Here is a 20,698-nt window from a genome sequence, read left to right as displayed (position 1 = left end):
ACAAATTAAATCGAAAAGCTTAACAATGCATGGGTCATTCGGTAGAAGTCATTTACTTTCGCAGTGATAACAATGTTGGATATGGGATGATGATGGTTGGATGAGTGGTGAGTATGAGACGAGATATGGAAGGTGCTAGGGGTGTTATCTATTCCGGAGGGAAGTCCTGGGGGTAGGCCGGGAGAGGAACCCAGACACCATAGACCGCTTGCGTCATTTAAGCACCGATCGTCGGTGTAGTTAGCTTTAGCAGTTACCTTACTCACCACATGCTGATCTAATGGTAAGATGAGCCGAATACCTCTGTACCTGTGATCATTTGGGTGTGAACATCGACGGTGTGAGCGGGCGGGCTTATAAGAGGTGCTAGTTTGCTCCGGGAGTAGTTCTAGTACCTCCGCATCGAGCGATGCATGATCTAAATGGTTGGAGCTTATTGGAAAAGGTTGACATGAGTACCCCTTTGTATGGATCTATGTGATCATGCAAGCCGTATGGTCCTCAAGTCGTGTAGGGTGTAAAAACATTGAAATACTGCGCTCTTGGTCATGAGCATGCTTCTGTCCATCTGCAACGGTCGTAGAGTTTTGGCTTATAGTTGATGGTTGGATATGTGGGAGATGGTTGAGTTGGTCTTTGTTACATGTATGTTCTTATGGTTCCAGTTATGTTTGTTCAGTTGGTTATGTTAAGGCAGATTTATGTTGTTGTTGGTTAAGTTAGTTGCTCACACATATATGTCTAGATTGCTTACCGCTTATGTTTAACTTAACTATGTGGCTTTTACTTGCTAATAGCTCAATGCATAATCCTTAGAGTCGAGCTATGTATATGTGCTATATATGTTTTAAGTATTGCGAGTACCTTCATATTCATGCCTGCGTTTTCAGATGCTGCTGGTGAGGAGGGGCCAGTGTTTGGCTATTTTGTGCCTGTTGATCAGGCTGACGGGCAAAAGTAGTGCATCCTACTCTCGGAGGTCATGCTTTTGAGGTGGAACCTAAGGGTATGTGGCTCCACTCTCTTTTGTTGTATAGGTTTATATTTCCGTTGCGTAGTTGTTATTATCTTTTGATGTAAACTGTCGAAATGGTTGCATACTAAGGACTTGTAATGTAAATGTTAATTATTTGTTTTTTCTTAAGCTATGTTGTGATGCTAATTGTTGGAAGGCATGTGTTTCAATCTTGGACACAAAACACGTGTCGGACTATCGGGATGATATTCTGTTTAATCATCAAGTTTGTAATTATAAATAATGATCCTTCTAATGATTAATTAGAATATTATTTAGACGGTTACCACACTTAGGCAGTTGAGAGATATACTAGCTATGGTTGTGCTATCCCATGATGCCGACATCCCTAAATGGGATTGGGATAAATCTAGTTGTTTCCCGATCAATTCTATGTACAACCACATGTTTCAGCATTTGGAGGATGAAACTAACACCAAAATTTGGAAATCAAAGGTTCCGTCGTAAATTAAAGTTTTCATGTGGTTGATCAATGAAAATGCTATCTTGACTAAAGATAACATGATCAGACGCAAATGGCATGGGGACCCTAAATGCAGATTCTATGGGAAAATGAAACTATATTACATCTCTTTTTTATTGCAATTTGGCTAAATACGTTTGGAGCTTGGTTGGTTTTGTACCCAAAGCAAACTGTAGACCGGTGGATTTTTTCTAGTAGAATATATGGATCAGAAAGCTATCGCTCAATGATAACCATATACATATGGTTGGCCTGGCTGCTATTATCTGGGCCTTGTGGAAGCTTAGAAACAAAGCATGTTTTGATGGGAAAACTATTAAACATCTAACTGAGGTTTTGTGCTATGCTTGTGCGTTTCTTAAATATTAGGCAGGTCTGCAAAAAGAAGAGACGAAGAACGTCATTCTGGAAGGTGCTAGAATCCTATAGGCTGCTACGTTGCTTCACCACCCTGGACCTGGTTGAGCAGATATGCATCTCCACCAACAAATCCGAAGCTTGTAACGTCAAGGCGTGGGGCACATGAAGACTCTGACGTTTGAAGGATTGAGCTCTGTGTTTGGAGTCTGCAACAGTCTGTAGTTGGTGTTTGGACTCTGGTTTCGGTCCGGATGAGTCTAGGTCATAGTCTGTTGAAACTATTCTGCTTTGTTTTCGTTCTTTCTTTACATTTTAAGCTGGTGAATGTGGTACTCTTTTAATTCCGTTATATGTGGTAATGGAATCCGAAGGCAACCCTGTTATGGAAAAAGAAAAGGCACGTTAAATTAGCACGTGACTAGGATCAATTACGTGGCTATGATAAATTTGGTTTGATTGTTTCCTGTAATTCGAATCTTCTACAAGAAGGGCATAGTATCAAATCAATTGAATGGGTTCTTTCATATTATTTAAATCTTCTATACGAAATTGATAAGGTCACATGATTTCCCTTTATAATTTGTAGACTAGTTCTTTTTCCTAGCAATCGTAGACCAAGAGACTGATAGGATCACAATATTAATCAATTCAGTTGGGTTCTTCCCTTTTATGTAAATCTTCTATAAGAAAATGATCGGATCGCATGATTAGCGGTTGATTTTCCTTTGTAATTAGGGCCCACCTTATCAACAGCTAAATGTTTTTTCCATAACTTCCTAGGGCTATCTACTTTTATTATATAATAGATAGATATACCAAGCGGAACAACTGTTGTGTCGTAACTAATATGATACATGCTTGATGGCCAAATTGGTGATTGATAGAGGCAACTAAACTCAAAATTCTAGACAAAGGGAACTGCTCTTAAAATTTTAGACTTTATTCATATTTAAATTAAGGATATGTTTGATTAGGTTGAGGCTTTTAGTTTTTTATTTGTCTGGTTTCTGACTGATGGTTTTTTGCTATTGTTTTTTTACAATAAATTTTTAGTTTTTTATACACTAAAAATAAAAAAACTTATCTCAGCATGCCTGTTAACTTTTAGTTTATTTTCTCATAAATCAACTTTTTAGCTATCCAAAAATCAGCTGAACTATTTAACTTGACTTCTGATAAGAGTAGAAACCTAGAAAAATCTAACCAAACAGACTCTAAATTATGATAGCTTAATCCCCATCGTATGAGGGCACTATGCAAGTACAAAAATTAAACTGGCTAATAGCCAGGATGGTACAACTTTATGTACATTGCACATATTTAGCGATGGAGGCTAGGCCGGGTAGGCTACACATAATCTAGTAAGGCTCAATTCGCAAGGTATGTTGTTTTTTAGCAACAAAGAAACCAAACAATATTTATTTTTGAATGCCAATTTGCAAACTTTATATGGAGATCGATTCATATTGCCTATGATTTACTACCACCAACATGTGTAGCTCATTTGTTTATAACTTGGCTATGAAATGTTGAGTCAATATTGAGACCTCAAGTTTTGGTTCAGAGAAGTGTTTTATATTAGGTTATAAGGTTGAGTGAAAGTTAATATTGTTCTTTATAAAGCTATATCACATTCTTACTTGCAGTTAATCTTCAAGGGAACCCTACACAAGTGAGGATGAAGTGGTCATGCCGCATCCTGGAGATGATAGTTATGGAGATATTCACCAATTAAGCATGAATGGATGTTTATCAATAGCCCTTCTGCTTGATTTTATTTTCATCATGATCACTACATGAAAAAAAGATCATAAGTGACACGTGTGGGACTCATCACTAAATCTCGTATCCGTCACCTTGAACACGTCGTTGATGAGTTATCATAGGTCACAGGTAAAGATCCGTCACTAATGATGTCATAGGTGATGGGTCATAATTTTACTCATCACTAATGAATGTTATAGTTGACGAGTCGTAACAGTGATCCGTCACTCATGACTGATGAACGTTTTTGATATTTTTAGATATGAGAAAAGTCAAAAAAAATATTTTTTTACCCAAGCCACTTTGACAAATGGGCCTATCCTATATGTCACAAACCACGTTATTTTACAAACTATTTTCATTTTTTGTGTTCCGTGGGAATCAAATCCCTTGAGCGTGAACCCCTTACTACCTCATCTATCACATTGTTGTGGTAGAAACTAGATATTTATCATAGGTGACGGGTCATAACTGTGACCCATCACTTATGCAGGTTATAGGTGATGGGTCACAGTTATGATCCAATACTGATGACTATTTTTACCGAATTATTGATTATTGAATTGTTTTATACTGAATTATTTGATATTGAATTTAGTGAATTGTTGATTATTGAACTGTTGATTTATATATATATTTTTTCATCCAAATATTTTATGAATTTCTGAATATCTCATGCCAACTATCGTAATTTGATAGGCGACCTGGAGTAACTTCGGTAAAATGAGCATAACTTTTGCATATGGACTCCGATTTCGATATTTTTTTACTTTACGAACATCTACATAAAAAGTTACATATATTTCTTACCGACTTTGTCAGGTTCGGTGAATTTTTCGAGACCAAATTCGGCATGTAAAATTGAGTTCTCGCCCTTGAAATTTTTGCACCATTTTCGGAGTGTGCATTTATGTTCATAGCCGTAGCACCTTATATGAAACTTAAGTAGAAATATATAATATTTCTTATTCTAATAATACTGATGTGAGAGAAAATAAATAAAAATAAAAAATATTCATGCACTTGCAGCATGAATATGCATGCATGTAACATGTCTATGGAAGGTGCTCTATGAAATAGATGGCCGAACCATGCATGCAAGTCCATTGATGTTTCATTACATTGTATCTCATCTAACAAAAATAACTGTATATGTTATATATATATTTCCAACATGACACCAAATTAGTTGTGATATATCTTTTTAGTGGATGGTAGAAGTATTATTTTTCAAATGGTTCATGCATCTACAATCATGCATATGTACAAGGTTGTGGCGGCTACATATACATATCTATAACACTTGTTCTTGTTCAAATGAAATATGCATTGGACCACCAACTTCTTGACCATTGCTCAAAATGAATCCTTGTAACAGTGACCTGTCACCAATGAAATCATTGATATTGTATGAGAAAAATAAAAAATATATCGTCATTAGTGATGGGTCACAACTTGACCCGTCGCTAATGATTGACTTACGACGATCCGCCACTGATGAGTTTATCATTAGTAATGGGTCACAACTTGACCCATCATTAATGACTAGATATGATGACCCATCACTGATGAATTATCATAGATGACAGGTGATAACCGTAACTCATCACCTATGATTTAGGATGACTCGTCATTGATGAGTGGTCATTAGTGACGAGTCACAACTATAATTTATTTCTATTATCATCAGTGACGGATCATGTTACGATCTGTTACTAATTTTGTATCTTTTTTATCTGCTTTTCACATAGTGGATTTGGATGTGTGAACTTTTGTTATTTGTTGGCATCCATTCATGAACTTATTATAATGAATGGTAAGTGAATGTCTTATTAATATCTTTATTAAAAAAGGCCAGGTAAAGCACTACAGTCCACTTTATTTGAAGGTAACTTCTGCAGTTTCTTCTATTTCCTGTTACATGACGAATCTTTAATATTTAAAACACGATGCTAATGACGAAGGTTCTCTGAGATAACATCATATATTGGTGATGGGCATCTTTTGTCCTTCTCCCTGTAATGACTCCAGAACTTTGCAGACGACGAGATACATATGAAAGTGACTTCCCACCTGACCAAATCTCCAAAGCTTTACACAATCCGTCATTTTATTATCTCAGAAGATATTTTAAGTTTTGTTTTAGAACGCTTAATGATGGTGGTTTGCCGTGTTGTCGCAAGCGACCCAATAATGTGTCATGATCGTTCGATCATAAACTAACTTGTTAATAACACACGCTAGTGGAAACTGAAATAATCCTGTGTGTCAGATATTTTTTTATGAGCACAACTAAAACCCACAAGAAAAAATAATTTCCTTGTCGGCTCCGTCTGAACTCACAGGAATATGAGTACACATTCAGGGAAATTTGATTTGCCTTATCGGTGTCGCCAGAACACTCAAGGAAATTAGGCGAGAAATTTTCTTGTTGGTACAAGACCGACAGAGTAAATGTGAGTCGATTGACGCGAGACCAAATCTGCTTGGCGCTATTTTTCCCTCGTCCGCGCCAAACATCTTTTTTTTTTCACAAGCCTTCGTACCCCTTAAAGAAGAAAAAAAGTTCTTCAAGGTCACCTCATCTATGGTCCCTCAGAACCCTAGTTAGCCTCACAACCAGCCGTCTCCATCCACCTCATCTTGCCCAGCACCGAGCAGCCAACAGCCATGTTCCTCCTCTGATTTCTCATGTCGGGCCCCCTCCACCCACCTCCTCAGGCCGCGAACTCACCCCTCTAGTAGCCAGTTGCCAGAAGCTATGGTCCTCCTCTAATTCCCCATGTAGATTAGAACATGGCGACAATGGAGGAGCAACAACTGAGCGCTAGGTCATAGGAAGAAGCCTGAGCAAGCGCCTCCGAAGCCATTCGAGAGGAGGGGATTGATCTCTCTGAAAGTTTAGGTCAGCCGGGCCAATCTCGCAATAAACTTCGATCCATCCTCATTGCCCTTATTAACCTAATATGCAAGATTGGATTAGCTGGACCAAACATATTTAGATCTGATTCATGAGAGGAACTTTTTTTTTGATTTCTTGTTTAGGTTTGATTCTTGATTCATGGGCTATTTTTCCAATGAGCTCCAATCAGAGCCTCTACTTGGTGCATGGTTTGTGCGCTCAGATGTGGTTTAATAATAGAGTATTAGTGGATCCAATTAGCTGTTTTCTATACGGGTCAGACAAAGAAACAAGTCATGCATCATGTTTTTCGAAGCCAAAGTAGGAAGAACAAATACAGAGCATGTATCATTGCCTTTTTGTGCCAACATCCAAAGAACAAAAATAGACTTTACATCTCCATACGTCATTCTTGGAATGTTTGTGGTTTTGTATGAGAAGATTAGTTTGATGCCATTTCAACTATGTAATTATCAGAGATACTATCTGCTTTGATAAATTTCAATTTTACCTTTAGTTTGAATAAATTAAAAATACTATGTTTATCTATTGTTCCTTGAGATAAGGATTTAGTATTTATTTTGAAATTTTCAATTCTGCAACATGTAGTATAAATTTTATTATTTATTTCACATTGTATTTGTGTACAGTCAACATGCTTGTTTCAATCATGTTTTTGTTGGCCCTTTTGCTATGTAGTTTAGTGATGTATTTAGATGTGTTCTGGGCTACATTTGCTGAGGTAAAGACTTGGGACTGAAGAGGCTTCGAAGCTATAAAGAGGAGCTTGGTAGCTGTAAAGAGGAGCTTGGAAGCTGTAGTGTTTGTGCACAGCTGCAGAAGAAGTTCAGAACCTGTTATTGCTCTTCTCATTGAAGGTAAAACTAGCTCTTCCTTTTTGGTATATCTTTAAGTGTTGCTATGGCTTCTTCATATATGGTTGTGATGTTCTAATTGCCCTACTATTTTTAATTTTGTTTGTGTGTGCTATACTATCAAGGTGTCCAGACAGTGCATGAAATATTTTCAGAATTGATACAAACACTTCATCGAACAACTTGACACAAATGTGCCTCGCCAGTTAGCTGTCAACTGGGATGCATTGGAGTACCAACAAAGAGGCCTATCAATCTTTGAAACACCTTCAATGAGCAAGAGCTGTGGGAGACAATCAACTCCATGCATCCAAAACAAGCACCTGGCCCGGACGGATTCATAGGGCTCTTCTACAAAAAAATGCTAGGATATCATCAAGGAAGATATGGAGCAATCCATGCATTCTATAGGATGGGATTAGATAAGCTGCATATGAAGCTAGAAGCTAGAAGCCACAACAGTTACCGACTACCGTCTGATAAGTCTCATTAGCAGCCTTGCAAAAATTATCACTAAGGTTCTTGCAAATTGGCTTGCACCACATTTGGACGACCTTGTACCAAGAGGATAGAGCGCCTTCATTAAAAAACGATCGATTCATGACAACTTTCTATCTGTACAAAACGTGATCAAAGACCTACACAAAAACAGATAGCCGGTTCTATTTATCAAGCTCGATATATCAAAAGCTTTCTACTCGATAAGCTGGCCATATTTTTTTGAAGTGCTCCAATGTCTCGACTTTGGCCAAAAATGGAGAGATTGGATTTCTTTCTTACTGGCCACCTCCTCCACACAGGTCCTGTTAAATGGAATTCCTGAAAAACCATTCAAGCATGCACAGGGGCTAAGTCAAGGCGACCCATTGTCACTGATGCTTTTCATCCTTGCTATTGATCCACTTCAAAAAATCATCTCACAGGCTGCACAATAAAACATCTTAAAGCCTTTAATGACAAGATCAATGAAATTCCGATGCTCTTTGTATGCCGACGCCGCAACAATTTTTGCAAACCCGGACATAGAATTTGCAAGCTTTACAGAAAATTTTACATGACTTTGGGCAGTGCTTTGGTTTGGTTTCTAACCTGACCAAAACTGAAGTCTATCCAATCAGGTGTCAAGAATTGCCGATGCAAACCATCTTGCAAGGCTTTCTAGGGAAAATAGGGGATTTTCCGTGCAAGTTTTTGGGCCTGCCTCTTCATACAAGAAGGTTGCAAAAGGTTGAGGTACAACCACTCATTGATAAGATTGCTAACAAACTACCAGGCTGGCAATGAAAGCTATTCTCACTAGCAGGCCGTGACACTCTTGTAAGTCCATTCTATCATCACAACTAACTTATCACTTGACCATAATGTTGTTGCAAAAATGGCTTCAGAAACTAATTGACTGAATAAGACGCAACTTCTTATGGAGAGGAGAAGCCCGTGAAAACGTGAAGGGTGGTCACTATCTTGTGAATTGGCTGGCAATCACTAAGCCAAAGGCACTAGGGGGTTTGGGTACTTTAGAGCCAGAGAAATTTGCAAGAGCGTTGAGGCTCTGATGGCAATGGTACGATTGGTAGGAAGAAGACCGACCATGGAAAGGTATGCCAGTGCCATGTGATGAAAAGGATAGGGCACTTTTCAATGCGCCAACAAAGGTGTTGTTGGGAAATGGAGCAAAGGCACAATTCTCAAACTGGCTAAATGGTAATGCACTACAAAACCTTGCACCTCTCATCTTTACAAAATTGTCCAGGAAAAATTTCAAAGTCAAGGATGGCCTTAATTGTGGGAAACCGTCCAAATAATATTCTAATTAATCACCAGGATGATCATTATTTATAATCACAACCTCGATGATTAACCAGAATATCATCCGGGTAGTCCCGATACGTGTTTTGTGCTTAAGATCGGAACACATGCCTTTCAATATTTAGCATCACAACATAGCTTAAGAAAGAGCAAGTAATTTACATTTATATCACAAGTCCTTAACATGCAAATATTTTCAACAATTTACATCAAACGGTAACAACATCTACGTAGTGGAAACATAAACCTATACAACAAAAGAGAGTGGAGCCACATGCCCTTAGGCTCCACCCCAAAAGCACGACCTCCGAGAGTAAGATGCACTACTCTTGCCCGCCACCCTGATCGGTAGGCACGAAGTAGCCAAACACTGGCTCTTTCTCACCAGCAGCACCTAAAAAAATAGGCAAGAGTATGAAGGTACTCGCAAGATTTAAACCATATAGAGCACATAAACATAGCTCGACTCCAAGGATTATGCATTGAGCTATTAGCAAGGAAAAACCACATGGTTAAGTTAAACATAAGCGATGAGTAACCTGGACACATATGTGTGAGCAACTAACTTAACCAACAACAACATAACTCTACCCTGTCATAACCAACTGAACATAAATAACTGAAACCATTATGAACATACATGTAATAGAGACCAACTCAACCATCTCTCACATATCCAACTATAAACCACAAGCGAAAACTCTACGACCGATGCAGATGGACAAAAGCATGCTCATGACCGAGAGCGCGACATTTCGAAATATTTTTACATCCTGCAGGGGAATACTTCTGGACCCACATGCCTTGAGGACCATACGGCTTGCATAACCACACAGATCCATACAATGGGGTACTCATGTCAACCTTTCCCAATAAACCCCGATCATTTGAAACATGTATCGCTCGGCGCGGCGGTACTAGAACTACTCCTGGAGCAAACTAGTACCACTGCAAGCCCGCTCGCTCACACCATCGATGTTCGGGCCCCAAATGACCACAGCCACAAAGGTATTTGGCTTGCCTTACCATTAAATCGGCATGTGGTGACTACGGTAAGTGCTAAAACCGACTACACTGATGATCGGTGTTTAAACGACGCAAACGGTCTACGGTGTCCAGTTTCCTCTCCCGACCTACCCAGGGGAACTCCACATCCGGACATGATAAACACCTCCTAGCACCGCCCATGTTTCGTCTCATACTCACCACTCATACAATCATCATCAACCCATATCCAACATTGTTAACATTACGAAAGTAAATAACGCCTATGCTCGTGAACGATGAAATAATTCACCGCTCGACTTCTACCGAATGACCTATGCATTGCTAAGCATTTTGATTTAACTTGTAATCTAGACACCAACAACATACTCAAGGCGACAAGGAAAGGATGAACAACAATTTAAGGTAGAAGTGATGCATTCAACATAGGATCTACCCACTTGTATCCGATCTCGACTCGACACATGCAAACATACACAAGCATAGTTTATCAATTTTAGATTTCATTCAATTTAACAAAGGTGTAATATGCTTAGTTGATTGCCTTGCTGCTCAGGTGGCTGTCTATAATTACCCACGCAATACTCGCAGAAATCTGAAAGATTAGAGGCGTCTTCGACCACGGTTGTCTCCCGCTCCAGCTCTTTGTTCACTAAAGAAGAGCGCATGCAATGATGAGCATGAGTAAATGCAACAAGGTATGCCACAATGCTTAACAACATGCTAGAAGTATAAGAATTATGAATCAATGCAATACTAAACGATCTAAACGAAATCTAAAAAATAATAGTCACCCGGAGTATCCGGGTTGGTTCGGAGTATCCAGTTCCGGACCCTCCGGGTGAACCTCTGGAAGAGGCACTCGGTTACTGCATTTTTGCTTGTCTAACCCGGAGTATTCGGGTGAATCCGGAATATCCGGGTCCTGAAGCCTTCGGGCCATCCTCCGGTGAAGGTGCTCGGTTAGCCACTATTCTAACTTAACCCGGAACCTCCGGGCTGGTCCGGACTATCCGGGTTGTGCTAGATACTCCGGGTGAGGCTCCGGAAGAGGCTATCGGTTAATCGTTTATGAAATTACCCAGAGTCTCCGGGTTTTTCCAGATTATCCGAGTGAGGTAGACTTGAGTTCTTCCACAACTTTTCCCTCGGATGATTTGACTCACTTTATAAATCTATGCTACACAAACGTGTATCTGCCCTATCCAAAGGATGCTAAACCCATCTTGCACCATAAACCCTAACCAATTTTGAACACAATTCAACGAATGATTTCTGTTGAACCCGGAGTATCTGGGTGAGGTCGAAGTATCCAGGTCCGCTTAGAAAAGCTGTTCTCGAGTGGATTTTTGGTCGATTCGAGTTGCGATCTTCTCCAAGCCTAAATAGAACATGTTAGGGATAGTACAAGGGTCCTGGAACTCACTCATCAACTAGCAACACGACTCTATATCTCAAATTTGTCTAAAACTCTATTTTTGCTTTAAAAAGCTCAAGAACTTCAAGAACTACTCGATTCTTCCACGAAAACAAAAATGAATTGGATAGATGAGCAGCTCATGAGCTAGAGAATGCAATGGTACCAAATGCATGCCATGACCTTGCTCCTAGAGAGAGAAATCCAAAGGAGAGTGAGAGAGCTTGAGAGGGGAGTGAGAGGGGCAGCAGCTGCAGCTGCTGTGTGATGCATGGGTGGGGACGTGGGGAGTGAGGGAGGAGAGAGAGAGAGAGAGGGCAGGTGGGGCTGTCCATTTGAGTGGTTGGGGTGGTTGGCCCACTTGTGGGGCTCACATGTTAGAGAAATGAGGTATTTCCAATGCGATTTCTATTCTTTTCTCTCTAAATTTTCTTTCTCTTATCCAAATGATTTTAAATGAATTGCTTTATAGTTATACAGCAAAATCATGTAAAATTATAAGAAACATATTTATACTTAATTATGCAATTACGGATTTTGGGACGTAACATTAATGTTCATAGGTGGCTAGGCTATATAGGAACAATTGAGATAGAGGAGGAGCTGCAGCAGCTAACCAATCTATGCCAACTATTGAGGGTTATTTAGCTGCAACCTAAGGTACATGACACAATATCATGGAAATGGACCTCAAATGGCCAATACAACACAAAAAGTGCTTACAACATTCAGTTCGTGATCGATAAATAGATATAAAATGCAAACGATATGGCGTGAAAAAACTGAATCAAAATGCAAAATATTCTCATGGATCCTCATACAAAATAAAATCCTAACCATGGATAATTTATCAAAACAAAATTGGCCACACAGCCAAAATTGTCGATTATGCAACCAAGAAAGGGAGACCGCCATACACCTGTGCAAAGATTGTGTCTACACAAAAGAAGTTTGGATGCACATCTCAAATTGGTTGCACCTAGACAATTTGCCCCATTCTAATCTGTCGGAGGGTTAACTCCTGTCGCAGGGATCCTAAGGGACCAACCCCTTTTTAGAGATTCGGCCGGGGGGATGATTCTGAATAAGTTTGCCGGAGAAATAAATGGATATGAATACGATGGCTGGTGGGGTGAAATGATCTGGTGCGGAATGCAGTAAATGCACTGGGGGTTTAGACAGGTTCGGGACGCACGGAGCGTAACACCCTACTCCTGTGTGGATGCTATAAATGTCATGAGAATGTCTCTCAGGAATGTGCTAGTTACAAGAATGTTTGTCTATCATAGAGCCTGGGGCTCCTTGTTCTTCAGTCTGTATGTATCTGTTGGCTTTGGGTGCTCTTGGACTTCTCGATCTTCTCTACTTCCTTCACTTTTTCAACCGTGCAGAGCTTGCCGAGCTTTCAAGAGTTCCCCGAACCTTTTTTTGTCCGTGCTGCCGACCGCTTTAAATACCCGCCGGCAGTAGCGTGCCCCGAATGGGAGGGCACGAGTTCCAAGGCACCATAAATGGAAATGGCGTCATCATAGCCTCTGTGCGAAGTGACGGGGGTTGAAAATGCGCCCCGCGCTCGGTCATCAGTCGTCATGATGGCGCTGGCAACAGGCGCCAGGGAGGGGGCCCATCAGGCAGCCACAGAGCGGCCCGGCGTGCCCGCCCTATCTTGTTCACCTGCCATTGCAGCGCGGTAGACGGAACACCTCGGGCCTTGCGACGTTATCCCGAGGTACACCGGATGGCACGGGATGGGATCCGTGCATTTAATGTCCCCACACCCTTCTGCTAGAATATGGCAGGAACTGACACTGAGCGTGGCGGGAGCAGTTGAAGGTGACAGACCACGCGCGCTCTTAAATGCGGCCTCGGGCCTTTCACCGGCTGACACCTCATCGCTGGACCCCTGTGGGGGCCACTGACGGAGGGGCTTCCTGGCTCGTCGGGGAACTGAGTGCTCGGGGGTCACTGTTCATCTCCCCAAGCACTCTCTCCCGGGCATGCTTGTACGGATCCTCGGGGAACCGAGTGCTCGGGGGCCGCGGCTCGCAACCCCGAGCACTCTATCCTGGAACTTCTTTCAGTGGGCCCTCGGGGTACTCGGGTGCCCGGGGGGCTACTGCTTGCAGCCCCGGGCACACCCCTCCCGGTACTTGGTTCTCCTGGTCGTCGGGGGACTTGGGTGCTCGGGGGTCACTGTTTACCTCCCTGAGCACTTTCTTCCCGCCACTTAGTCTTCGCAGATCATCGGGGAACCCGGGTACTCGGGGACCACTGACTGTGGCCCCGAGCGCCCTCTCCCGGGACTTAGTCTTTTTTACCTTGCGAAGGTGACCTCGCGGGATGGCGCCACATGGCGGATTGCTGGCCTGGCCTCGGGATTCGGGGACCCCTAGTTCCTGATTCACCGACATAATCAGTTTCAGACAATATCCGGTTAGTGGAAGCTGGCATCCAAAAGGATTGACAAACAACTTTGCCGAGATTTTAATGGCTTAGTCATCATTTTTTGATGGAATATTTGGAATCAAAGGAATTGAATGACGCTTCAAAGCAAATCTGAAGATGCTTTAAGGGTGACACAGCTATCTAGAGATCATATACATGAATTCCATAGAGCTATAACCTCTATTTTCTGATTTTGTTTGTATGTTGTTGTTCCTTGATGCAGGGTAGTGGGTTGCACCTCAGTGCAGTACAATGGCCTAAGCCATCATGTAGCTATCTATATTTTCTTTTTACTCTTTTATGTCTTATCTAATAAAACCGGTAGAACTAGTGCCGTTGGTTAAAAAAAATCGTCTTCTATGTCTTTTTTTAACCGTATGTATTGATCTTTTCTGTAGTAGAGAGTTATTTGTATAGCTAAATATTGAAAAATTTCACGCGTACGTACAAATACCAGTTTACATGCATCAGCTCAATAGTACTATCACAGTTCATGCATGACAGTGTCATGAGGTTGCAGCTTTGGTTCCAGTGCTGACGCATATTGCATGCGCGTTTGCAAATGTCGATGAAGGAACCATGTGAGAAGAAAAGAAGTCTACAATCAGCGACTTGTACATGTACTATCTCATCGATTCCAACCTTTTGAAGTGAACAAATCTCGAAGCACAGTAAAATGGAGGTGACGGTGCAAACGGCCCCTTGCACATGTATAGGGTAAATGCAGGCGCACGTAGAGCTCTCTTCTTCAGTGTTAATGCGCTAGTTACAACCACATTGTAACTAGCGCATTAACATTAGCGGAAGAATCACATGACCATGCATGTTGCATGATGATCATTATATTCTTCCAGCAACATCATGTTGCATAATTAAGTTGCATCATCCACCAATTTGACAAATAAGTTGCATGTACCAACTATACACGTCCGGCCGGTGAGCTGCACCTGCGCGCGTCCAAACTACTCGATCGATCCGAGCTGGCGGTGCCCTGCGCACACCACATAATTCAGGCAACCCCGGCCCCCTCAATCGGCGTTGGAGATCGATAGAGACCTGCCGCGCGCCGGGAGCGGCATGCATCAGGCAAGCAGCAAAACCACCAAAAGCTAAAGCGATGTAGCACACAACACAGGGACCCGGGAGAGCGCGCGCGCATGCATGCATCGGTACGACATCCCCGTCACCTCCTTAACCCGTTCGAACCCGTCCGGCCGATGGATCACCCAGCCAAGTCGCGCAGCAGGTGAAACCCGGCGCCCAGGTTCCGGTACTGCTCCTGCCCGTGCGGCGTCGTCTCCCCGTCAATGGCCACGCCGAACTGGACGTGGTGACCGTGCTCCGGGTGCATGCCGCCCTCCATCTGCCCGCCGGCCGTGAACAGGTACCCCGCGGCGCCGCCGTGGTGCGCGGACGGCGGCGCGCCGAACGCGATGTTCACGCCGCTGTCGTGTGAGTCGTGCTGCTGCAGGCCCAGCGTCAGAGACACGCCGCCGCCGGCGCGACCCCAGCTGCTCCCCTGCTGGCCGCCGTCGTACGCGTCGAAGTCGAGGTGGTCCATGATGCCGAAGTTCTCCAGCCGCGGGACGCCGCCGATGTTCACGATCGAGGCTAACGAGCCCGCGTCGTGCAGGAGCTGCGCCCGCGTCGGCTTCCGGTCATCACCGTTGTACCCACCATCAGCCTCATCAACGGCATGGCCGCCGCAGGCGCCGTGCGCCTCGGAGGCGTGGCTGCAGCTTTGGTTAGGGTTTAGACTCTGCTGGCCCCTGCTGCTGCTGCCATCCTGGTCACCCTTCATCTCCTCCACGTACATCTCCTCTATCATTGGCTTCCACAGCCGCACGCGCGCGTTGATGAACCAGTTGGACACCTGCAGCATAGGTCGTCGTTGTGACGAGAGGTACACGGGGTGATCAAACAGGAATCTTTTTTCGAAACATTTGCGAGCACAAGAGGACATGGCACGACCTTGACATGGCAACCAATGAATTGATGTGTCATCTACGCGACGCGGATAGAATCGGTGGGGCGCAACACGCAATGGCATATATAATTTAGCACGCATTATTATCCTCAAACGACCGATCGATGCAAACAACACATCATGTTGCTTTGATATTTACCTTGTTAATTTTTTATAGGAACTTGGATACATAATCAGTTCAGCTTAACTAGCTAGGGTACAGTACACACGTACCTGGCTCCGTGATAGGCCCGTCCGGCGAGCCAGAATGTGCTTATCCACGTCGCTTGGATACCTGAAGTGATTTGAATGAGACGTATAAACGATGTTAGTTTAATTTGGGTTCTTTTTTATACATACATACATGCATACATGCATACATGCATACATACATACATACATACACACACACACACACACACACATACATACATTAGTAGTTTGGTTCATGTTTCAGGGATTGTAATTTGGATGCATGCATGCTGCACTATTATATGTTAGCACTAGTTTGGAGTAACAAAAACCTCACTGTTTGTATTCATCTCTTTTTTTTTTTGTGAAGAACTTGTGCATTCAATTTGTGTGTAGGGAAAATGTACTGCTAAAATAGCTTATGGGCGAGGTGGCTTATCCATATCATCTATATTTGCACTGAGATTTGTGCACTGTACATGAGACAAAACACATGTGCACTACACGTCTCAATGCATAATAAGTGGTGGGATAAGCCACCTCTCCCGCATATGCCATTTGGGAAAAACTTTGTTGTTGTGTGTAGAGCTAGATGTTTGTCAGCTCAACATAAAAGATGCAAGCAATCAAATCTTTTGAATATTCAGTAGGAAACGACATTTAGATACTAACCATACTGCTTAACTAATATTGCTAACTAGCACCACTGGATTAGTAAGGACACATGACATTACGTCTATGCTTAAGTAGCATTCGCTGGACACATATGCCAAGATGGCGATTTGAGAATTTGATGCTCAGTACTGGCCACGACAAATTGTGGTCCGGAAACAACAATGTTGTGAGATAAATCATACGAAGACAATTAAGAGGATTAGTAGATACTGTACCATCACAAGTAATTGTCAAGCGCGCTAACTTTCACTAAGCACCATCCAGTGTGTGACAAGCACAGTGACGTGATTACTAGCTATCTAGAAAGCACTTTCATTATATTTGTTGCAAATATATTGTAATCTTAAGAAACGATCAATCCTTAGTCCTAAGAGCGATCGAACACTCCGAATTCAGAAAATATTAGCAACTGAGATGGATATGCAAGCATGCATCATGGTACGTGTGCTTACGGGTGCAGAAAGTGCTCGAAGAGCCAAGCCCGGAGGATGGTGACGGCGCGCTCGGGGAGGCCGCGCTGCGGCCGCCACGGATGGCTCTCCATCATGCCGGGCTGGTTGAGCGCCTTCTGCTGGCGGATGCACTGGTCGAGCACCCTCAGCCGCGGCGTCTCCCCGCGCGTCATCCCCGGCACCGCCACGTCTTTCTCCCCGAGCGCCTTGCGCACCGCCTGCAGCTGTGCCACGATGCCGTCCCTCAGGTTCCGGAAGTGCCTCGAGATCGTCCGCGACGCCAGCGCCGTGTACGCCGCCGAAGCCCTCTCCCCGGCCACCACCTCGAACCCGCCGGCAAGCGACCTCATCTGCTCGCAGTACCTCCTGTATCTCCTGTCCACCTGCCATGCGCACGCATTTTCAGCACCGTATATACAAAATACATGCGTCGCGCAGTAATTAATGAAACAAGCTCGAATTTAACATTTTTACAGGCGCATAGTTTTCCTCTCCTGTGCTCCTAGCTAGCTGCTCCACTAGCTAGTTCGTACGCAAATACACTATAGTACACGTAGACGCAGTAACTAATCTAAAGTGATGGCCAATGTAACAGTGAAACGGAAACAACTGCCAGTGCAGTAACTTGCAGTTGCCTACTGCCTCTGCCCTTCTGCGCGCTCACCCTAGAACTCTGCAAAGCCCAATTCACATGCATGAGCTCAGCTGCCTGGTGCAACTGCGCGGCAGCACGGCACAGTACCAGTAAAAATTGTTTGTGTGAGCTGCGGCATTGAATGGCAAGGGATGGGCATGCGAAGAGGTAGTGGAGGAGCATGCATGCAGAAGAGAAAGGCAGCTTGCACTCGCAGAGTCATGGCGCTGTGCAGAGACGTACTGTGTGTGAGAGTCTGCTGCAGGCTGCACAGCTGAATGTATGACCAGCCTGCCCTCCGGCCGGCTAGGTAGGGGACCCGGCCTCGTGTACCTAAAGAAGGGCAAGGGAATAGAGGTTTCCAAAAGCAAGCGGATGAGGCCACAGAATAGGCTCCCTTCCCAGCCCTAGTCGCAGGTGTACCCTTCCGGCAACCATTATTGAACTCCTAGTACTTTCCTGTTACCTTTATCCCCTCACAGATTCGCCTTGCCGCAGAGCCTAATTAAGTGCGCGCGCGGATTAGCAGCTAGCGGCCTCGCTCCGTGATCGGTCGCTCACCTCTTCCAGCATGATATAGAGCTTGTCCTTGAGCCGCTGCAGCTCCAGCGCGTCCATGGCCTGGATCTGCGGCGACGGGGCCCAGGAGGCCGACGACGACGACCCGTCGCCGCCGTCCTCTGCTTGCTGCTGCGACGAAGGCTTTGTCGTTGCCGCCTTCGTGCGCTTGGTGGCGCTGGTGTCCACGGGGAGGCTGCAGAACTCCTGCAGTAGTTGCTGCGCAGGGAGGAGGAACCTGGAGCTGCGCGGGTGCCACGCGCCCGCGTGCTGCCCCTGCGGCACCGAATAGTCGTGCATCCATGCCGCGGGCGCCAGCTGCTGCTGCCGAGACGAGCCGCCGAGGTGCTGGTGTAACGTCACACCAACGCCATCCGGCCGGCACAGGGACAGGGACAGCGGCGCCTGGCTCGGCTGGTGATGGTGCTGCTGCCCGGCGCTCAGGAAGCGCATGGTTGTGTTCGAGGAGCCGTCTGCTCCCGGGTCGATGAGCGCAGCCTTGCTGTTGTTACTATGAGCAGCGGCCGACGCCGCGCCGGGCATGGCGGCCAGGCCTCGCATGCCGAGATACTCCATGTCGGTATGCAAACAGAACAGTTCGGGTGCCCCGTCCTCCATCGTCGGCATGAGCGTGGCCACCGACGCCGCCGTGGCATCCGCCGCCGAGAAGTAGTCTGCGAAGCCCAGGCTTGGATCATGCGCCATCTCCGTCAGACTAGCCACCGAAAGGCTTCCCTTAAAGCATGAACCACACACCGATCAGCAAAGCACAGCTGAGAGAAGCACACAGGGAAACAACAAAAGGAGAACTCACTTTTATTTTGTGCGAAGTGGCTAGAGCTTTAGAGAGAGAGCTTGGCCGGCCAAATCTTTCCGGACATAACTAGAAGAGAGGAAGTGGGAGGCAGTTAGTACTTAGTACTCAGTTGTACCAAACAAGCAGTGATCCATGGAGCTACAAATAATCAGCTTGCAGTGATCGAGAAGGTGAGAAACACATAGGGACAGGGAGAAAACACAAGTTAAACAAGATGCGTTGCAAGTACCAATCCAAGAGCAGCTCGTTATATCTGCTAGGCTCCTTTACCTCACACAAGAATCTTGCTTTCCCTTGGGAGGGCAGGGAAAAGAAGAAAATTGGGATCAAAAGGCAGGGCGATTTGGACGCACAGGTCTTAAAGAAACCAGCCAAACCAAAGATCTCATTTCAGGGAAAGCATGCGAGCGAGAAGGAAACGGGGAAAAGGTGGGGGCGATGGCAGGAAAAGCATACATGGGATGGGAGCTTTCGTCGCGAGCTCTGGACCTCGGCTCGGCGGGGTGCAGTGCAGTGGTGGTTGCCGCGTCAAGCTTTCGCCTCGCCCTGCCGCTGCAACTACTTTTACTTCTCTCCACTGCCACTGCTGGTCTGCTGTATTCCATCCAAATATCTGGACCGGACTCTCAAGTGGTAGCTCCAGTACTTGTATGTATCTGTAGGGGTAATTGCGACACCCCCGTGGAATTTTTACATTTTGACCTTTTGTATAAATATATTCTACTAATAGATTTCCATGATTTTTTTTAAAATGGAACTTTTCCACGGCGTCATAATATTTGTCACCGTGGTTGAATAGTACAACATCATATTATTTAACGTAGTGCTATAGATATTCTATTTTAGACTTTAAAGATTATACGTGGTAGCTACTACGACATCAATATATATTAATGTCGCCATAAAATGAACTTACGGTTCCACTACCTATGACGTCGTGAAAATAATTTATTTCTGAACATCGTTCCTTAAAGGGTCTATTTGTAAAAACTATTTTTAAAAGGGCCAAAAAATAAAAATTCCACTACACCCCGACCAATTGATTAATTAGGCAGAATATTATTTTTAGTTTTCTTTTCTGATTTGTAAAGGTGACTTGTTTCGTATCATGTGTAAATTACATTTTTCGATCTGAATTAATTTATTCAAACAAACAACGCCCCAAGAAGAAGAAAAAATCATGCTTACAAATCTCACAACAGGAATTAATTATCATTACCTGATAGACTGTTGTTGCGATTGATAGCACAAACTTAGTTTATACAGGGACACAAAAAAGGTATAGATATATTTAGAAAAGATAAAAAAAAGATATAGTAATACCTCTGTTC

At 43.9% G+C, this 20,698-nt stretch overlaps 1 protein-coding gene across 6 annotated transcripts; it reads right to left on the bottom strand.

Moving 5' to 3' along the window:
- Positions 1 to 14,937: 14,937 nt before the first annotated feature.
- LOC133917035 (homeobox protein BEL1 homolog) lies at positions 14,938 to 19,988 on the bottom strand. Of its 6 annotated transcripts, none has more exons than XM_062360975.1 (6): positions 19,824 to 19,988; positions 19,365 to 19,433; positions 18,554 to 19,285; positions 17,359 to 17,741; positions 16,274 to 16,334; positions 14,938 to 15,946 (listed from the first exon to the last, which is right to left on the bottom strand). In XM_062360975.1, the coding sequence occupies exons 3-6, from the start codon at positions 19,253 to 19,255 to the stop codon at positions 15,296 to 15,298; spliced, it is 1,797 nt and encodes a 598-aa protein (XP_062216959.1). In that variant the 5' UTR covers positions 19,256 to 19,285; positions 19,365 to 19,433; positions 19,824 to 19,988; the 3' UTR covers positions 14,938 to 15,295. The 6 variants fall into 6 exon arrangements, with proteins under 6 accessions (XP_062216959.1, XP_062216962.1, XP_062216960.1 ...); XM_062360978.1 differs by having other exon boundaries at positions 18,554 to 19,280; XM_062360976.1 differs by lacking the exon at positions 19,824 to 19,988 and adding an exon at positions 19,597 to 19,817.
- Positions 19,989 to 20,698: the final 710 nt, after the last annotated feature.

This window comes from Phragmites australis, chromosome 4 (assembly GCF_958298935.1).
Source record: "Phragmites australis chromosome 4, lpPhrAust1.1, whole genome shotgun sequence".
NCBI classification, from domain to species: Eukaryota; Viridiplantae; Streptophyta; class Magnoliopsida; order Poales; family Poaceae; genus Phragmites; species Phragmites australis.
The sequence above is the reverse complement of the archived record's forward strand: the minus strand, read 5'-3'. Positions and strand labels throughout refer to the sequence as shown.

Excerpts from the sequence above, each read along its gene's own strand:
- LOC133917035 (XM_062360975.1), bottom strand. The coding sequence starts at position 19,255 with ATGGCGCATGATCCAAGCCTGGGCTTCGCAGACTACTTCTCGGCGGCG. Across the intron at positions 17,742-18,553 it reads TCTATATCATGCTGGAAGAG|GTGGACAGGAGATACAGGAG; the intron begins GTGAGCGACCGA and ends TGCGCATGGCAG. Across the intron at positions 15,947-16,273 it reads CGGGCCTATCACGGAGCCAG|GTGTCCAACTGGTTCATCAA; the intron begins GTACGTGTGTAC and ends CCTATGCTGCAG.